Source organism: Pelophylax lessonae (genome assembly GCF_965119305.1).
Source record: "Pelophylax lessonae genome assembly, chromosome: 3".
In the NCBI taxonomy this organism is placed as follows: domain Eukaryota; kingdom Metazoa; phylum Chordata; class Amphibia; order Anura; family Ranidae; genus Pelophylax; species Pelophylax lessonae.
Genome location: NC_138770.1, coordinates 397,767,086 through 397,789,112, shown reverse-complemented (window position 1 = coordinate 397,789,112; position 22,027 = coordinate 397,767,086). Strand labels below are relative to the sequence as shown.

Genomic DNA, 22,027 nt, shown 5'->3' with positions numbered 1-22,027 from the left:
CAAAGGGTGGGCCAACTCAATATTGAACCCTACAGACTAAGACTGGGGTGCCATTAAAGTGCCATTGGCGCCCCAATACTTTTGAAAACATAGTGTATATGAAGGTTGACAGTGGGAGTTCAGGTATAGGCCAATATCCAGTCTCACCGCACACTAGACCACATTTACGGTGTGACCATTTACAGCAAGACTGCATCAGGAGTCCCTTGAAGACCCTTGGATAGATACGTTTTATGAAGCCTCTGCATCCCATCTAAATTGACTTTTGTTAAATGTGACTTCCATGGCTGCTTAGGCACAAGCAATAAACTTTAACATTGCCATTTTGTTACTGACTTTTCAGTTGGGAGAAATTAGGATGACATGCACCCTATTCTCTCTACACCATATGGGGTTCAACAAATCTCCCTATCATATTACCTGTTTACAATCATTACAGATTCTTTGCAGTTAGATTCATTCCAATGCGTTGATTCATTTTCATTCCTTTTAGTATAAGTCTGGAGTACACTCAGTGAAGTAATGGGGGGAGGAGGAGCTCCTGTCTCTACACGACCCTCTCATAACAAACACACATGTCCATCTGCAAATTCTCATATGAAACCCGCTTACAATCAGACACTGCAGGGCTACACTAACTTGTCTCACAACACATTTATCTCAGACTTACAACTGTATTAACAAGTCTAGTTATAATTTACTCAAGTGGCATGATTACTAGAAGAGACGGCATTCTACAACGGAACTATATCCCTAGTGCGAACTGAGATCACCCCCCAATCAACCTAGTTACAAAACTTGGCTCAAGCATCATGCCAACTGAATAAACAGAATTAACTCACAAGCTGTACGCCACATCACTGCTGCTGCAGCCAGGGCATGGAGGGTCTGTTCGATCATGTGGGCCATTTTGGAAGGTAAGCTGATTTTATTTGTAATGTTCTGGATGGGAGATTTGTGCTGGAATTTTAGAAAACTGCAAATACTTTAAAAGGGTCTTACTTTAGAACAGGAAAGTTTTATAAGAGTGCTCACTGTGGGATAGAATGATCTGTAAGAGGCGAAAGGCAGTGCTGTAGCCACACAGTACCAGTTTATATGAGAAGAGAGGGCTATTGTTAGCTATGGGATTTGGGGCTATTAGCAGGCAGTTAACAGAGAAGCAGTGTAAGAAAATAACCTGAAAGCATGCCACTATGATGATGCATAATATTAATTCAGGCTCTGAATTTGTGAGATCTGCTTTGTAAAGTGCAAACAATTTTGCTTAGGACTTGTATTCTGAGTTAACAATACAATACTATTGACTACTAAATTCCTATATATAATTAAGTATTTTCCCTACAAAATTATTTAATTTTATTTTGTGTATAAAAGATTCAGCGCAGAATAGATAAATACGTAGTAGGACCAGCAGCTAACACTCAAGGGCAATCAAACACCTTCAATGTAATTTTAAAAAATAGTGTAGTGCAGTCTAATGAATCCAAATACTGTTGGATAACAATCTATTGGTAAAACCAATATAAATAAATAATAAACCAGTTCATAAGTAAAAGAGACAGTTCATAATTTGAGGTGATGTAGGGTAAAAAGATGGGAGAAGTAAAGTCCACTTGTGATCCGGTGAAATAACAACAGGTGTGACTTCTGTGCTTATAAATTCCCACCACCAAGCATTTTCTGCCTCTCACCTCAAGAACTCGACCCTACAGGGTCTAAAAGCATAAACAATCTCCACGGTACACAGCATATGTTGTTCCGATATACAAAAGGACCACAGCCTCCAGCACTTGTCAGCAAGGTATAAATAGCAATCATTTACTGCAGAGGATACAGCTCACAACCGTTTCCAGATCCGTCCCAAAACATATAAATAGAAAGGGGAAATCTAGTGCTCTATGGATGGAAAAGAATTGGACAGGTAACAGATGTTCGCGGACGCTCTGCAGCGTGGTCCGCGAGTAGTGATAGCGCGGCTTCTCCACCTGACGCGTTTCCCCTTACGAAGGCGTCCACTGGAATTGGAGTCCAATTCCAGTGGACGCCTTCGTAAGGGGAAACGTGTCGGGTGGAGAAGCCGTGCTATCACTACTCTACTTGGACTCCACTACTTGGACCCCAATTCCAGTGGACACCTTCGTAAGGGGAAACGCGTCGGGTGGAGAAGCCGCGCTATCACTACTCGCGGACCACGCTGCAGAGCGGCCGCGAACATCTGTTACCTGTCCAATTTTTTTCCATCCATAGAGCACTAGATTTCCCCTTTTTATTTATATGTTGTGGGACAGATCTGGAAACGATTGTGAGCTGTATCCTCTGCAGTAAATGATTGCTATTTATACCTTGCTGACAAGTGCTGGAGGCTGTGGTCCTTTTGTATATCGGAACAACATATGCTGTGTACCGTGGAGATTGTTTATGCTTTTAGACCCTGTAGGGTCGAGTTCTTGAGGTGAGAGGCAGAAAATGCTTGGTGGTGGGAATTTATGAGCACAGAAGTCACACCTGTTGTTATTTCACCAGATCACAAGTGGACTTTACTTCTCCCATCTGTTTACCCTACATCACCTCAAATTATTTCATTTTATCTATTACCTTTTACCTTCTACTACGGCATATCAATTACCTTCATTTGTAATTTTTTTAGCCTGACAGTTCAGAAGGCCATTGATGCACATTAATGTCATTTTCATAGACATTTTACAGCTGGCCAGATGCATATTTATATGATGCAGACTAAGACAGACCATACATGATTCAGCGGGTTGAACAAAAAAAAAAAAAAAAAAAATAACCATTTTCCTCATTTACACTTTTGATGTGGATGGGGGAATCACTCCCTCTGAGCTATTGTATTCTGCCAGTGGGAAGCCTTCCCCAGTGGCAGAGTACAATGATCAGTGTTGCCGGCTATAGCCGGATGCACTGACCTTTTGAGAAAAACCCGTCTTGTGTACAACCGGTAGCCCATATTAGTTGGTTTAGCCCCTAGCGTAGGTAGCAGGTTCGGTCCCTGATGAACTGGCAGAATTTAGATTTATGTATGACCGGCTTAAGACAGCTCTGCTTACTACAGCTACCAGCTCAGCAAATTATTTATAATAGTTTTAAGTGAACATCTGATTACTATTTATATTAGTTTATTCAAATTACCATGGTATAGGCAATATATAATTTGCTCTGCCCAGAAACACTTTTAAGGACAGACCAATCTTAACAAAGGAAAGAACTATTAAAAGAATACAAAGCATCCTCTGAATAAGTAAGGGGAGAAAGGGGCAGACACACTACACAGCTGCTTCCGTTTATGAAAGTTGCCACTCTCATAGTCATAGTGTCAGAAGTATAGTGAGAGCTGTAATATCCGATCTCAATGAAAGTGTGAGAACAACCATACCTAAAGTGGAATACACCTCTACAGATTTAACTATTTACACCTCAGATTTAAGAAAATGATTACTTTCTACTAAAGTGATAAATTTCACATGAGTGTAAAGTCAAGTTAACTAAGGCAGAAACCAGAACATATCTACAAACAAAAGTGCTCCACTTCAAAGAGACTGCAAGTTAACCTGTATTTCCCTTCCAGCTCTTTCTTCCCAAGTCTGATTTCTGCTCCCCCACTTCGTAATATGCTCTCTCTATCTTTTTTCATCACAAGTGTCCTCTCTCCCTAAATTCTCATTCATTTACCTCTCTTTTCCACCCCACACCTTATATATATATATATATATATATATATATATATATATATATATATGTATCTATATATTACTCTGACTCCTACCATCTCCCTATTATTGCAGTCACCTAATTCTGAGCCCACACGCTAACATAACCTCCAAGTCACTTGGGTATGTGCGCTCAAATAAATCTCACTCCAACCTTACTTCCCTCACCCTCCTGCTTCCCCTAACTTCTGGTGATTTTACCTCCAATTCTGGTCCTCATCTGTCTAACTTTCACGCTCTTTCCTCTAGCAGCCACCTTCCTTCTCTTAAGCCCCCTGAAATGGCTGCTCTGTAACAAGCTTGCCCTGTCCATTATCTTTTTTTCTACAACTCCTTTAACCTACTTGCCAGTACTGAAACTTGGCTTCAGGAATCTGACTCTGCTTCTCCAGATGACCTCTCCTATTGTAGCTTCCACTGGAATAAAGCTGACCATGATGGGTCTTTTTTTTTAATCAGCCAGTGGACTGATAAAAAATAAAAAATCTAATTAACAAATTTTTCCTGCTGAGACATTGTATTCTGGCAGCAACTACCCTACACTCTCAAAATGCATTGATCAATGTATTCAGCTGGTTGGCTACAATCACTGACCAACAAAATGTTTCCAACAAGCCCATTTGACAGAAGTCGAATGCTAGATGGACTTCAGTCAAGCGGGAGCAGCCACACATCGATATTCATGCGGTTCAGCAGGGCTGTCTAAAGACAACTTTAGTCACCCAGACCACGTAGATGACAAGAATTGGAATTCTTCTATCCCCTCAAAGTACTTTTCAAGCGTTTCCTTCATCTTCCTCTTTATCCCTCTCTTCTTTTAAAGCCATAGCCTTGAGGACTTCTGTGGTTTATTTCCCCCCTGGATCACTGTCACGCTTCATTGATGGCTGGCTTCTCTGCCTGACTACCCTACTTTGTCTCCTCTAAAATACCCAATATCATTCTTAGTGACATTATCATCCCTGTTAAATCAAACACCCTAGGCTACCTCCCAACTTCTCTACCTAATATATTTCCGACCAGCAAACAGTTGCCCATAGAAACCTTCACCATTTTAACCCTTCTCTTTGTTGCTACACAAAATCCTACCCCTGTCCTGCTCAGTCTCATCTTCTCTTGACATACTTGTTTTCCTCACTACACACAGAATTAGACCCTGATTTCTACATCCCTGGCACACAGACAACACCAGAAGTCTCAAAAGACACAGTGCTGCACAAACTGTTGGTGCTATCCTGGTGACATAATAGGAAGTTAGGGAAAATCTCATTATTGACAGAATTCTTTGGTGGTATATTTTCTGTTTTGGGTACATCTGTCAATGGTTTGATTCCCCTCACACACCTGGTGACAACTGTTTGGAACAATCAGAAATGCAAAACATTTTGTCTGAGGTTCCACTTAAAGTTAGGGAGGTTGGTGCTCCTGACTGTCTGTAGCTACTACATGGATATTTTCCTGCCTGAGGATTAGGAATTCCTATTTGGATTTTTCTGTGTGTCCACTTACATATTTTTTATCAAGTGATCAGATCCAAACTACCAGTCTAACAGCTGTGGCATTATTTAGAGAACTAGTGTGCCTGAGAGCATATGTGGGCTGCTGTGAGTTCCAGTGCAATCAACTCTGAATCAATGTAGCAGTATAAAACAGAAAGACTTATACATACTGCAGGCCTTGTTACTAAACTAGAGTTGAAGCAATACCAGCACAGAAACACGATTGCTTCACTGAATTCATGAACCCTGGCCATTTACACAGTGTGGCGTGGGTGCTTATTGCATGACAGGGTTGTTTCTACCATGTACTGCAATCACTATCAGTCCTGCGGGTGTAGAGTAGATCATCGGTAGCCACTGCAGCTAAATTACACAGGAAACTACAGAAGGGTTTTGAGAACAGGACAGCTGTTTCTCTTCTATCAAGTATTTACCCTTGGTGTATTGCTGACTCTCACTAATAAGTTATGTCCATTCTCAAGTAATCATGGTGGAAACAACAACCAATTATTAATATGTAATAATGTATCGGGTCTCACTGTATGAAGAACCATCAATGTAAACAGCAATACAAGTATCCAGCTTGAACACAACTTAAATTATCTGTTTTTTCAATCCAAAAATGCTATTTAATTAATTTTTATTATTCAAAGCAAACTCACCCATCCATGTCTCCATGCTTTAATTTGCTAAAAAAAATACTTTGAAAAACACCCATTACCTTATGTGGCAGTTGCCATCTTGATTAAGGGCAGATGATTAACCACTTAACAACTAGCCGACCGCCCACAGTATATTTACTGCGGCAGTCAGCCCCTTCTGGGCAAAGCAAGGTAGTACTACGTCGCTCGCCCAGGAGCCTGCAGGGGGCAAGCACGCGCCGCCGGAGGCGCGCTCCCGCCCCTGCTCGTTCCCTAACATCCCCGCGCGAGTGACCATCGGCTCCGATGTCCACCGGCCACTCGCGATCTCCCGCTGGAGAGGGAGAAAGGCAGGCGGCTAATGTAAACAAAGCCACCTGTCATTCTCCCTGGTGTAACTGCAGAGATCATACGATCCTGCTATGTAGGATCGTATGTCTCTGTGGTTACATCACAAGCCACGCCCCTTGACAGTTAGAATCACGCCCCTAGGGACACACTTAACCCCTTGATCACTAATAAAGTTAACCCCTTCCCTGCCAGTGTCATTTTTACAGTAACAGTGCATATGTATAGCACTGATTACTGTAGTAATGTCACTGGTACCCCCAAAAGTTGTCAAAAATGTTAGTCAGGGGTCCGATCTGTCCACCGCAATGTTCGCAGTCCCGCAAAAATCTCAGATCGCTGCCATTACTAGTTAAAAAATCTTTCCCTTAGTTAGTAAACGCAATAACCTTTGTGCAAACCAATCAAAATACGCTTATTGCAATTTTTTTTTACCAAAAATATGTAGCAGAAAACAAATCGGCCTAAAATGTTAAAAAATTTTGATTTTTACATTTTTTTGGGGAATTTTATATAAAAAAATGTGAAAAATATTGTTATTTTTTCAAAATTGACGATTTTCTTTTGTTTATAGCGCAAAAAATAAAAATCGCACAGTTGATCAAATACCACCAAAAGAAAGCCCTATTTGTGGTGTGGGGAAAAAAAAGACGGGTATAGCGTCGCATGACCGCGCAATTGTCCGTTAAAGTCACGCAGTGCCGAATCGCAAAATAGGCCCTGGTCTTTGAGCAGGAAAATCCTCCGGGGCTTAAGTGGTTAAGGACCAAGCCTATTTTTGACACTTTTTGTTTACAAGTTAAAATCAGTATTTTTTGATAGAAAACTATTTAGAACCCCCAAACATTATATATATTTTTTTACAAAGACTTTGGAGAATAAAATGGCGGTCATTGCAATATTTTTTGTCATGCGGTATTTGCGCAGCAGTCTTTCAAACGCCATTTTTTTGGAAAAATTACGAAAAATCACATTTCACTGCATTTAACCACTTGCCGACCGCCGCACGACTATCTACGTGGGCGGTCAGCCCCTCACAGGCAAAGTGACGTAGGTCTACGTCGCTCGCCTGTGAGGGTTTAGGGAGCGAGCGCGTGCCGCCGGAGGCGCGCTCCCGCTCCCGCGTGGTCACGGACCCCCCCGCGCGCGTGACCGGCGGACCCGATCGCCGCCGGCCACTCTGCGATCGGCGGGGGAGAGGGAGATAGTCAGGCAGCTTGTGTAAACAAGCTGCCTGTCATTCTCCTCTCTGTATGAGAGCTGATCACATGGATCTACTATGTAGATCCATTGATCACTCCTCATACAGTTGAAGCCACAGCCAATCACAGTTAGAATCACGCCCCTAGGGACACACACAGCCCCTCCCTCTCAAATAAAGTTAACCCCTTCACTACCAGTGCATTTTTACAGTAACAGTGCATATGTATAGCACTGATTACTGTAGAAATGTCACTGGTAACCCCAAAAGTGTCAAAAATGTCAGTCAAGGGTCCGATCTGTCCGCCGCAATGTCGCAGTACCGCAAAAAAAATCGCAGATCGCCGCCATTACGCGTTAAAAAAAAAAACAACAAAAATGACAAAAATCTTTCCCTTTGTTAGTAAACGCAATAACTTTTGCGCAAACCAATCAAAATACGCTTTTTGCGATTTTTTTTACCAAACATAGGTAGCATAAAACAAATTGGCCGAAAATATTAAAAAATTTTGATTTTTACATTTTTTTTTGGGGGAATTTCATATAAAAAAAAGGGAAAAATATTGCTATTTTTGCAAAATTTACGCTCTTTTTTTGTTTATAGCGCGTGATCAAAAAATCGCACAGGTGATCAAATACCACCAAAAGAAAGCTCTGTTTGTGGGAAAAAAAGGACGCCAAATTCGTTTCGGTACAGCGTCGCACGACCGCGCAATTGTCCGTTAAAGTCACGCAGTGCCGAATCGCAAAATGCCCTCTGGTCGTTTAGCAGCCAAATCCTCCGGGGCTTAAGTGGTTAAAAAAATCAGTTTTTTAAACTACTAAACAGTAAAGTTAGCCCATTTTTTTTGTATATTGTGAAAGATGATGTCACGCCAAGTAAATAGATTCCCAACATGTTACGGTTTAAAATTGCACACACCCGCGGAATGGTGACAAACTACGGTCAATAAAAATCTCCATAGGCGACGCTTACAATTTTTTTAACGGTTACCAGTTTAGAGTTAGAGTGTAGCTCTTTTTTAAAAATTATTGCTCACAATCTGGCGATCGCGGCGATACCTCACGTGTTTGGTTTGAACAGCGATTTAATTTGCGGCGCAACTTCCGTATACGTTTCGTTTGTGCCTGAGCTCACGGTGACGGGGGCGGCTAAATTTTTTTTCCTATTTATTTTATTTTTTTTTTTACATTTTAACACAGGTTTTTTTTAAAAAAAAAAAAATCTGATCACTTTTATTGCTGTCACAAGCAATGTAAACATCCCTTGTGACAGCAATATGCAGTGACAGGTACTCTTTATGGAGGGATCGGGGTCTAAAAGACCCTAGACCCCTCCACTACACTTCCATGTATTCAAAATGCAGAAAACAGCATTTTTGAATACATTCACTTTTTGAAACTGCCGCCTTTAGCAGCCGAGTAACCCGGATGTGACGTCATGGACGCCGCTTCCGGGTTACGTCATCGGAGACCCGATCGAAGCAGCTTCCGGCTTTGATTGGGACTCCATCCAGCCGGCGGACGTGCCGGCTGGTTGCTCAGGTCTCCCGGTGGGACGCGTGACCCGGGCAGAGCCGCAATATATATCGCAACATTGGCAACTAGAAGAGAAGGAAGACGAATCTTATGCATGTATACACGTTAACATTTAATCAAGGTCTTTACATGACATTTTACTTATCTTTACTTACTATCTTTCAGTCAAAAAGATTTTTAGTATAAACATCAGTAAATTATTATGTCTGTGTACAACTGGCCTAGTATATGCTTTTATTTCTATTTTTAGTTAGGAAACAGGACAAAAAATATACAAATTCCTGTCATTTTTCCCACCGCAACACTTACATAATAAAATAATCTCAGAACCTTAGCCTATAATATACTCATTCAGCTCTCCTGAGTATAAGGTTGCATCATAAGTGTGCATTTTATGTAAGATGCAGTGACTTATTCATACAGAGAACAAGAAGAAATATTTCCCATGAGGCAGATGTTTTACAAATGCACAAAAAAGGCATTTTCTATTCATTTCAAGGGGCCTACTGAAAGCCCAGCTCCAGTCATAACTTTTTTTTTGTTCTAAAAACAGACGAGTGTGAATGAACCCTGGCAAAAAAACCTGATGTTGACAGATAGACTTAACAGAATAACCAGTCCAACCGCAATATGAAAGCACGATATGGGATGAATAACCTGCCAGCGTTGTCAGATTTACAGAGTTCATTAGTAAGATTTGTATAGAGTTGTTTCATTGGGACTGACTTACTAACGCCAAATAAGCTGTTCACTTTGCAATGGAATTTACCCCAGTGAATATGGTAAATATGGTGAAGTTCCTTTGCGAAGAGAACCCAATCATGTGCAAGGAAATAAAAAAGCAGCATTTTTGCTTGCACATGATTGGAGGATCGAAGCCAGTAGAGCTTCACTCCACAAAGCTCTGGAAGTTCCCTTACAAAGTGAAGAGCTTATTTGCATTTAGTAAATCAACTCCACTGTCTACTGGGATGGTACACAGGAAATGCATTAACCACTTTACCACCGGAGGATTTTGCTGTCTTACGTCCAGGCCACTTTTTGCGATTCGGCACTGTGCGTCTTTAACTGACAATTGCGCGGTCGTGCGACGCCATACCCAAACAAAATTTACGTACTTTTTTTCCCACAAACAGAGCTTTCTTTTGGTGGTATTTGATCACCTGTGCGATTTTGACTTTTTGCGCTATAAACAAAAAAAAGCTTTTATTTTGAAAAATAACAATATTTTTAACATTTTTTTATATGAAATTCCCCCCAAAAAAATGTAAAAATCAAAATTTTTTTAAATTTTTGGCCAATTTGTTTTCTGCTACCTATGTTTGGTAACAAAAATCACAATAAGCATATTTTGATTGGTTTGCGCAAAAGTTATTGCGTTTACTACATTTTTGGTGTTTTTTTTTAACGCGTAATGGCGGCAATCTGCGATTTTTTTTTGCGGGACTGCGACATTTCGGCGGACAGATCGGACCCTTGACTGACATTTTTGACACTTTTGGGGGTACCAGTGACATTACTGCAGTAATCAGTGCTATATATATGCACTGCTACTGTAAAAATGACACGGGCAGGGAAGGGGTTAATTTTATTGGAGAGGGAGGGGTTAATGTATGCCTGGTGCTTACCAACGTGTGGGGGGGGAGGTGACTGAGTGACACAAGGACAGATCGCATGTTCAGCTATGCTGAACACTGCAATCTGTCACTCCTTGTCACTGAGGAGATCCGCCCGCTCTGTTTACACAAGCGGGCGGATCTCCAAACTAGATTCCCCGACGATCGGGGAAGAGCCGCTGCTCCTCCCCTGGCCCGACTCCCGCTGTGACTGAAAACAGCGGGAGCGAGCCTCCGGCGGCGCGGGAGCGAGCCTCCGGCGGCGCGGGAGCGAGCCTCCGGCGGCGCGTGCGCCGCCCATAAGGGGCGGAGTCCAGCGACGTAGGTCTACGTCGCTGGACAATAACGATCCACATTGCTGCAGTAGCAGCAATGTGAGCAGTGCTAAAGTGCTTAAAAACCAATAATACACAATATAAAATAAATACATAAATAAGACACACACACAAAATATTTTATTTAAATATGGTTAAATATGGCCCATTATTAGGGGTTACTCAATTTGACATATTGTATCAAACTGTAATATTACACCTAAAGCCCAATTTAAATCCTCAGTCTAAAAACAGTATATATCAATCTGTATAAAAACAGTAAATAAATTTTAGCTGCATCAAAACAAAAGATATTTGATGTCTGAGACCCCATTCACATCTAAGCATTCAATGCTTTTGCAGATTTTCTCAGAACACGCAAAAAAATGCACGTTGTACTTGACGTGTGATTAATTGTTAATGGCACCCCAATGTGGGCACAACCAGACAAAGTAAAAAAAAATACAAAACTTTATTGATGCACAAAAGAACAATTCAAGTTAAAAAACATAGTAGCATTCTGCACCCTAAGTCACTGAGGGCGGTGGCCTAGTTCAAAACAAGCAAACTGTTTGTTTACAGACTAGAAATCTGAATAGTATAAGTAGAGGGCTCCACCATCCCTTCATAAAAGGCGCAACATATTTTGCATGTTCCACTTCTTCAGGAGCAGAAGGTGCTAATAAAGAAATGCTACAAATGGTGTTGGCCGAAGACAGTGTCCCAGGTAACACATACCACACGAGGATCCGTAAGCTGAAGGCCAGGGTCCATATAATATCAAACATCAAACAAGTGTACAATATGATCTATACCTAGATATGGGAAGCTGCTCTCAAGAGAGATCAATTTATTTCAAGGTAATTGACAAAATAATATACAGTTAGGTCCATATATATTTGGACACAGGCACAATTTTAGATTTTTTCTGGTATTTACCATAACATGTTCAAGCTATAGTTATATAATGGATGTGGGCTTAAAGTGCACACTCTCAGGTTTCATTTGAGGGTATGTTCATCAAAATCGTAAGAAGGGTTTAGGAATTACAGCTTTTAAAAATAGCCATCTCCCCTTTTTCATGGGACCAAAAGTAATTGGACAATTGAATCAAAAGCGGTTTCATGGCCAGGTGTAGGCTACTCCATTATTTCTTCATCAATTAAGCAGATAAAAGGTCTGTAGTTGATTCTAATGCCTCGTACACACGCAACGATTATCGGCCGACCGATCGGCAGACTTTTGTCCAGTGTTGTGTTGGTTGAAATGTGCTCTAGACTGCACACGAATTTTCTCGGCCAACAAAAACCAACTTCAGAAGTGATGTCATGTGCTGGTTTACTTTCCGTGTGTTTTTTCTTCTCTGAGCATGAGTATTGCTCATCAGATTTTTGTCTGCCGAAATCTGTACTGACTGACGGAAAATCGGCCGTTGTGTTGAAGGCCAACAAAAATTTTATAGCATGCACACCAGATTTTATTCAGCCGAAAAGTCGCAGCCGGTTGTCGAAAGCATCATACTAACAAGCCGAAAATCGGCCGATCGGACGCTGGCCGAAAATTCACGGCCAACTATCGATGCGTGTGTACGAGGCATAAGTTTGGTATTTGCATTTGCAATCTAATGGATGTGCAGCCAAGGGAGGCAGAGCCTCAACTGCCATGAACATTAAAAAAAAAACGTACCCCACCACTGGTCAAAATCTGGTTCTCCTAGAACCTATGGTTCCAGAGATACGGAGCTCCTTGTCAGAAGCTACATATAGTGCAACCAGTTTAAATACAGGCTGGCACAGGCTGTTTGCATCAGACTGAGAGGATGAGCTCACAGTGCCTCTGACTTCTTGGAGCCTTGAACCAATGATAAAGCATCATTGGACCAAGCTGTCCAAGAAAAAGGAAATGGAGCTCTCCTCTCACTGCATTGTCATAGAAGGGGGCATGTGTCTAAAAGACAATTGCTCCCTTCCAACCCAGCCCTCTTAACTACAGGAAAAAAATGGGTTTATGGGTATAAGGCTTACCCATAATTCCATGTTTTTCTCACACAGTTAACCACTTCTGGACCGAAAGATTTTCCTGCTTAATGACCAGGCTATATTTTGCGATTCGGCACTGCGTTACTTTAACAGACAATTGCGCGGTCGTGCAACGCTGTACCCAAATAAAATTGATGCCCTTTTTTCCCACAAATAGAGCTTTCTTTTGTAGGTATTTGATCATCTGTGCAATTTTTATTTTTTGCGCTATAAACAATATAAGAGCGACATTTCTGAAAAAAAAAAATGTTTTTCACATTCTGCTATATAACATTCCCAAAAAAAAATTTAAAAATCAAAATTTTTTTACATTTTAGGCCAATTTGTTTTCTGCTACATATTTTTGGTAAAAAAAAATCGCAATAAGCGTATTTTGATTGGTTTGTGCAAAAGTTATCGCATCTACTAACTATGGGAAAGATTTATGTCTTTTTAATTGTTTTTACTAGTAATGGCGGCGATCTGCGTTTTATTGCGGGACTGCGACATTGCGGTGGACAGATCGGACCCCTGACTGACATTTTTTACACTTTTGGGGGGACCAGTGACATTACTACAATATTCAGTGCTAAAAATATGCACTGTTATGTAAAAATGACACTGGCAGGGAAGGGGTTAACACAGTAAGTGATCAAGGGGTTAAATGTGTACCTAGGGGCGTGTTTCTAATGGTATGGGGCGGGGCTTGTGAAATGATCACAGAGACCTGTGTTCCTATATAGAAGGATCACAGGAGCTCTGTGATTATTCCAGAGAGAAGAACGGTCAGCTGTGTTTACAACAGCTGACCGTTCTCTCTCAGCAGGGAGTGATCGCAGGTGTCAGGCGGCAATCGGAGCCTCCTGCCCCGCGCATCGGAGTCCCCGCTACCATATGGGGGCGGGAGCGCACCTCCGGCTGTGCGTGCTCGCCCCATAGCTGCAGGCATGCGACCGACGTATACCTACGTCGGTTCACACAGGAGGGCCGCCCTGCGGCAGTATAACTGCGGCGGGAGGTCGGGAAGTGGTTAAGAGGGAGAATCTGCTGCTGCTGAAAAGGTACTTTTTAATCAAGCAAAATAATATAGTATTATGCTGTATGGTATACCATAATAATTTATTATTTATCTATTTACTGTGAAACTGCTGGTTTGAAGTTATAAATTCAAACTTCAGTAATTTGTGTGTTAAGCCACCTGCTTGAGTACAATTTTTGAAAATATAGCAAATTAGCTTAAAAACATTATATAATTATTATTTGTATATTACTTACTTATGGTAACTAACCATTTGCCACCCAGGCAAATTCTAACACTTCTCTCCTACGTGTAAAAATCATAATTTTTTGCTAAAAAAATTACTCAGAACCCCCAAACATTATATATATTTTTTTAGTTGGACTGTTTCACTGTTTTACCGTTTGTTTTAAATTCTCCTGTATTTCATCTTTTAGTAAAAAACCCTGAACCCTTTGTTTACTTGTTTATTACTGAATATTACTGTTCTATTTCTGGCTTCAGAAAATAAAGAGACATGTTTAATTTTTTCTACAATCTTTATTATCATGTTTGCTAGTAATATTGTTTCCAGCACCAACAAAAAGGGTGACAGAAAAAAACATCTTAAAGGGACAGCGTTTGTAAATATTTTTGTTAAATGAGTATAAGGCTCGGTTCACACTTGTGCGATGCGGGAAGGCAGCGAATTCGCAGCCTGTTCCCGCATCGCATCCGCACATCTGGCAGTTCGCACTGCCATATGCGATACGCAGGGGGTATCAATTAAATGTTAACGACACCCCCAGTTTGATCGCATATCGCAGTGCGATCTGACAGTATGCACAGGATCGGATCGCACAAGTGTGAACCACTGTGCGATCCGATCCTGATGCGGCTGAAAAAAAGGGTCCTGTGCGTCTTTGGTGCGGATACAGTGGGAATTCAGCCATACAAAGTGTATGGCTGAATTTGCATCCGCACATGAGATTGCATGTAATGAAGGAGCAGTGCACTCCGAATTACATGCGTTTGCCGCAGCCGCACATATGTGAACCGGCACATAGTAGTAGAACTGCAATCGCCTACATAATGAAAATCGAATACGTATTTGTGAATATGTAACCTGTGTGTATCTGGCTCTGATACTAGCTAGTGCCTCACCAGCCACTTACCTCACCGCGTGTAACAAATCCATCAGAGAGATAGCAGCAACATGGAGTGGCTAAATCAACAGTTTGATACATTCTGTGAAAAGAAGAATGCACTGGTGAGCTCAGCAACATTAAAAGGCCTGGACATCCACAGAAGACAACAGTGCTGTATGATCACAGGATCCTCTCTATGGTAAAGAAAAACTCATTCACAACATCCAGACAAGTGAAGGACACTCTCCAGGAGGTGGGCGTATCATTGTCAAAGTCTACAATCAAGAGAAGACTTCACAAGAGCAAATACAGAGGGTTCTCCACAAGGTGCAAACCATTCATAAGCTTGAAGAATAGAAAAGTCAGATTAGACTTTGCCAAAAAACATCTAAAAATAGCCAGACCAGTTCTGGAAAAGCATTCTTTAGACAAATGAAACTAAGATTAATATGTGCCAGAATGACGGGAAGAAAAAAATGTGGAGGAGGCTTGGAACAGCTCATGATCCAAAGCACACAACGTCATCTGGAAAACATGGTGGAGACAGTGTGAGGGCATGGGCATGCATGGCTTCCAGTGGCACTGGGTCATTGGTGTTTATTGATGATGTGACAGAAGAAGCCTGGATGAATTCTGCAGTGGCTGGAGATATACTGTCAGCCCAGATTCAGCCAAATGCAGCAAAGTTAATTGGACAGTGCTTCACAGTACAGATGGACAGTGATCCAAAACACACTTCAAAATCCCCCCAGGAGCTTTTGAAGGAAAAGAAGTGGAATCTTCTGCAATGGCCGAGTCAATCACCTGATCTTAATCCAATTGAGCATGCATTTCACTTGCTGAAGGAAAAACTAAAGGCATAAAGACCCATAAACAATAAACAACTGAAGACAGCTGCAGTTAAAGCCTGGCAAATCACCAGAAAGGAGGAAACCCAGTCTTTAGTAATGTCCATGGGTTTCAGACTTCAGGAAGTCATTGCCAGTAAAGGATTCCCAACAAAATATTAAAAATGAACATTTTATTTATGATTACATTCATTTGTCCAATTACATTTGAGTCCCTGAAAATGGGGAGACTGTGTAAAAACATGGTTGCAGTTCCTAAAATGTGTACTTGATATTTATGTACTTGAATTGAAGCTGAAAGTCTGCACTGTTTTGTTTTAATTTTATTCTGGTGGCATACAGAGCCTCAAGTATGAAAATTGTGCCTGTGTCCAAATATATATGAACCTAACTGTATAACACATCACAGCTTCTCCCCTGGGATTCACATGTTAATGTCAATCAGATGAGGAAAGAAAAAGAGGACTAAACCATTCTCAAAAGGCTTTGTAAGCACTAATGCTAATATAGGGGCCCGCTGGAGGCATAACTACGGACAGGCCATAGTTAGGCCTTAATTGTAGAAATCTTAATAGATAGTCGTCCCTCTGTGAGAGGATTCCATGGGGGACCTCACAAAGGGAGGACAATTTATCAAGATTTCCATAGTTATGTCTCCAGCGGTCCCCTATGTTGGCACTATTAGCACTATCTAAACCCAAGAACAAATGGTAAGCCAAATGTGGTGGCTGCATTTGTTTTAATTTTTCAGAACATTAAGTAAGAACATTTTCAGCAAGTATAGAACTGTTGATCTTGCAAGAAATACAATGTCCGTATTGTGAAGAAAGGATTCCGCGCAAATGGATCTAATTGTGTGGTTGGCTGCAGCCTACCCCAAAAATATAGTAAAACTATATCTGAAAATGAAGAAGATATTAGGGTAATTGGCGCTGCCCAATGATAAAGAAAAATATAAAAGTGTGTCTCATAAATCTAGGTGCATTTAGGTGATCTGAAAAAATTATTGCTGTAAGTAATGGTCCCTATAATATAGCCAATGGTCTTGATGATAAGCCACAATAAATATTTAAAGATATCAATAAAAAAATGAATTAATAGTAAAATCAACCATTCATTAATTAATATCACAAATAAATACTTGATAGAAATGCAATAATTAGGCAAGCCAATAAAATAAATAAAAACAGTAAAGTGTCTCAAAATTAAAAGTATAGTGACTCTTAAAACAATTGGTGTAAACACTAGGGGGCAGTATTGATCAAAATTAAGTAGGGATATCCAAGTGAATGAAAAGTGCCAGGTGCTGTAATTAAGTCAAAATCTAAATGAAGTGCAAAAATGGGTATCCAAGTGAAATTAAATAAATATAGAAACAAGCCAAGTAGTATAAAAATACATATGATGTGCCAAGTGAAATATAAAAGGTAAAAACCAATAAATAGGTGAATTTCTAGTGGATAAATAAATATGAATATAAAAAATATAACAAATATAAAAATAGTCCGTAATATAAGTGACAAAAAGTCCAAAGAAAAATATATGCTCAATATAATAGTCCAACAACGTGCAATATGGTGATAGGACGTGCCAAAGAAAATTGCATGGATAGAGGGGGTGTCTCCTGGTGTGGATCAGGATGTGGGTGCTGGGTGAGGGAATTCCGTGCTCCCCTTCCTAAATAGCCCGCACTCACCAGAGAGCGGCACCCCTGCAGGGGTAACCAGCGTTGGGTAATTGGGGTAAACCCCGATAAACCGCGGTGAGCCTCTCCTCTCCTGGTGGGACCAGTGGTACTTCCTCCCTCAAATGGTAGGTAATGGGGATGAGCGATGTGTAATAGGGGTAATAAGCAGCGCTCCAGCAAAGATGATGTCCGGGATTATATGGATAAAGAAACACTCATATAGTGAAGTACCGTAATGTATGTTCATTTATTAAACAAATAAAATCAAGTACTCACATTTAAAAACCAGATAAAGCATCTGTAGGAAAGTAGGGACCGCGAACCCCTCGTATAGCGGTATTTCCGGACGCCGTGCGCCTCAACGGCCGGATGTGCGTCTCAAGGTGCGGAACTGACGTGCCTACGCTCTACGCGTTTCGTCATCAAACTGACGTCATCAGGAGCAGCGTCAGTTTGATGACGAAACGCGTAGAGCGTAGGCACGTCAGTTCCGCACCTTGAGACGCACATCCGGCCGTTGAGGCGCACGGCGTCCGGAAATACCGCTATACGAGGGGTTCGCGGTCCCTACTTTCCTACAGATGCTTTATCTGGTTTTTAAATGTGAGTACTTGATTTTATTTGTTTAATAAATGAACATACATTACGGTACTTCACTATATGAGTGTTTCTTTATCCATATAATCCCGGACATCATCTTTGCTGGAGCGCTGCTTATTACCCCTATTACACATCGCTCATCCCCATTACCTACCATTTGAGGGAGGAAGTACCACTGGTCCCACCAGGAGAGGAGAGGCTCACCGCGGTTTATCGGGGTTTACCCCAATTACCCAACGCTGGTTACCCCTGCAGGGGTGCCGCTCTCTGGTGAGTGCGAGCTATTTAGGAAGGGGAGCACGGAATTCCCTCACCCAGCACCCACATCCTGATCCACACCAGGAGACACCCCCTCTATCCATGCAATTTTCTTTGGCACGTCCTATCACCATATTGCACGTTGTTGGACTATTATATTGAGCATATATTTTTCTTTGGACTTTTTGTCACTTATATTACGGACTATTTTTATATTTGTTATATTTTTTATATTCATATTTATTTATCCACTAGAAATTCACCTATTTATTGGTTTTTACCTTTTATATTTCACTTGGCACATCATATGTATTTTTATACTACTTGGCTTGTTTCTATATTTATTTAATTTCACTTGGATACCCATTTTTGCACTTCATTTAGATTTTGACTTAATTACAGCACCTGGCACTTTTCATTCACTTGGATATCCCTACTTAATTTTGATCAATACTGCCACCTAGTGTTTACACCAATTGTTTTAAGAGTCACTATACTTTTAATTTTGAGACACTTTACTGTTTTTATTTATTTTATTGGCTTGCCTAATTATTGCATTTCTATCAAGTATTTATTTGTGATATTAATTAATGAATGGTTGATTTTACTATTAATTCATTTTTTTATTGATATCTTTAAATATTTATTGTGGCTTATCATCAAGACCATTGGCTATATTATAGGGACCATTACTTACAGCAATAATTTTTTCAGATCACCTAAATGCACCTAGATTTATGAGACACACTTTTATATTTTTCTTTATCATTGGGCAGCGCCAATTACCCTAATATCTTCTTCACAATGTCCGTATTACTTACTGTGAGCTGAAATAAAAGCACTAACAATGGCACCTTCCTTTTTTAAACTACTAACCCCTTGTGTAATGGAGATAGCATGAGGAAGACATGTTTGAACTCCAGCTGTGGCTCTCACTCCTCACTGAGAAGCTGATGTGGTTGGTGGAATGGAACCCTCTTCCCAAAGACAATGGCTTAGAGCAATGAATGCTGGGAGGTGACATCATGGCTTTATGGAATTTAGTCCCACAGTTGGCCCTCCACATTACACAGACAAGCCAAAGCTTTGCAGTTACTTGACTGCACAGATAAAAATTAAAAGGGGTATTTTACGCCTGTAATCTGCCCAAAAAGAAGCTCATGTACTTTTTTGAGCGTTGGGCGTTTTGCTTCAGGCGTTAAAACGCTCAGATGTGAACAGGGGCCATTTAAATGAATGGGATTTTACTTGTTGGGCGTTTTGGAAACGTTTTTTTTGAGCGTTTTTGGAGCTGAAAACGCCCAGGTGTGAATGGAGCCTTAAGGAAAAGGAAATTCCTGCCAAGTACTTGTGTACAGATGAAAAACAAAAATGATGTTGCAACGGAAGAAAATACAAAAACAAAGCAATGTAACCTTCAACAAAATTGCAATTACATTAGACCATGCCACTGAATACTCACCCTGGGTTCAGGAGAAACTAAGTTTCTAAGACATTCTACAACTAGTTTTTAACCACTTTACCACCGGAGGATTTTGCTGTCTTACGTCCAGGCCACTTTTTGCGATTCGGGACTGTGCGAATTTAACTGACAATTGCGCGGTCATGCGACACTGTACCCAAACAAAATATATGTCCTTTTTTTTCCCACAAACAGAGCTTTCTTTTGGTGGTATTTAATCACCTGTGCGATTTTTACTTTTGGCGCTATAAACAAATAAAGAGCGTAAATTTTGAAAAAATAATATTTTTCATGTTTTTTTATATGAATTTCCCCCCCAAAAAAATGTAAAAATCAAAATTTTTTACAATTTCTGGCCAATTTGTTTTCTGCTACATATTTTTGGTAAAAAAAATCGCAATAAGTGTATTTTGATTGGTTTGCGCAAAAGTTATTGCGTTTACTAACAAAGAGAAAGATTTTTGTCATTTGTGGTGTTTTTTTTTTTTAACGAGAAATGGTGGCGATCTGCGATTTTTTTTGCGGGACTGCGACATTGCGGCGGACAGATCGGACCCTTGACTGACATTTTTGACACTTTTGGGGGTACCAGTGAAATTACTACAGTAATCAGTGCTATAAATATGCACTGTTACTGTAAAAATGACACTGGCAGGGAAGGTGTTAATTTTATTGGAGAGGGAGGGGTTAATGTATGCCTGGTGCTTACTAACATGTGTGGAGGGAAGTGACTGAGGGACACAGGGACAGATCGCATGTTCAGCTATGCTGAAGCCTGCAATCTGACCCTGCCTGTCACTTAGGAGATCCACCTGCTTGTGTTTACACAAGCGGGCGATCTCCACACTCGATTTCCCGACGATCGGGGAAGAGCAGCGGCGATCGCCGCTGCTCCTCCCCTGGCCCGACTCCTGCTGTGACTGAACACAGCGGGAGGGAGCCTCCGGTGGCACCGCCCACAAGGGGAGGAGTCCAGCGATGTAGTACTACGTCGCTGGACGATAATGAGCCACATTGCCGGAGTAGCAGCAATGTGAGCAGACGGAAAGTGGTTAAATTAAGTCCTTCTACATCCCAATCTGGTTCCGATTCCTGGAACCTAGTAAACTGTACCACATCACAGAGAGTCCGCAAAATAATCAGATTGACTAGAAATGTAAGACGCTTTTAGCCAGCTATTTCGTTTTGTGCAACATGGAACTAAATATTACAGTAAAATAATCACAAGATTATATTTCAAAGAAGGACAATTTAAAAAAGAAGTACTTTATTATTGGTGTGCAACAATATAATTTATTCATGAAAGGAATAATCCCATATGAGTCTATGACCAGAGAAATTACTACAGGGAACAATTCAAGTAAAACCAGATTTTTATTAACCAGTGCTGACTTGAAAAAAAAAACCGCTGTAACAGGGATAACAACTGTATCGCTCTAAAGTTGGCACACAGTTTCATTAAATAGTGATATCACTGACTGTAAAGCTCTCATTTGCTGTAGGTTGCAGCGCTTTATTTAAAATGTTGTCCCTTTTAGACTGCCAGCTAATCTGCTACATTTTACTAGCTAATATGCTTATACTTCACTTCCTTAAAGCTGACCATACACTGCTATGTTTTTTCCCACTGGCTGAACAAAAAAAACGAAAGATTCTTCTATCCACACATTCTTTCATCCACACAAATGCAAAGGATAGAGGAAACATCAGTGTCCTCACTTACCCTTCACATCACCCCCCCCCCTTTACACATAGGGCCCCATTACAGTGCAGTCCCCTTTGAATCACAGTGCCCCTTTACATTACAGACCCCCCTCATCACAGTGCCCCTTTACATCACAGACCCCCTCATCACAGTGCCCCTTTACATCACAGACCCCCTCATTACAGTGCCCCTTTACATCACAGACCCCCTCATCACAGTGTCCCTTTACATCACAGACCCCCTCATCACAGTGCCCCTTTACATCACAGACCCCCTCATCACAGTGCCCCTTTACATCACAGACCCCCTCATCACAGTGCCCCTTTACCTCACAGACCCCCTCATCACAGTGCCCCTTTACATCACAGACCCCCTCATCACAGTGCCCCTTTACATCACAGACCCGTCATCAC

General features: G+C 41.0%; 1 protein-coding gene across 1 annotated transcript in view; it reads left to right on the top strand.

Annotated features, from left to right (window-relative positions):
• The first annotated feature begins 543 nt into the window (after positions 1–543).
• Positions 544–22,027, top strand: part of SLC22A16 (solute carrier family 22 member 16) — a 91,787-nt gene continuing 70,303 nt past the window's right edge. The window contains exon 1 of the mRNA XM_082250002.1: positions 544–917. Coding sequence (XP_082106128.1) covers positions 880–917 — 38 coding nt within the window. The 5' untranslated portion in view covers positions 544–879. The remainder of the gene's footprint in view (positions 918–22,027) is intronic.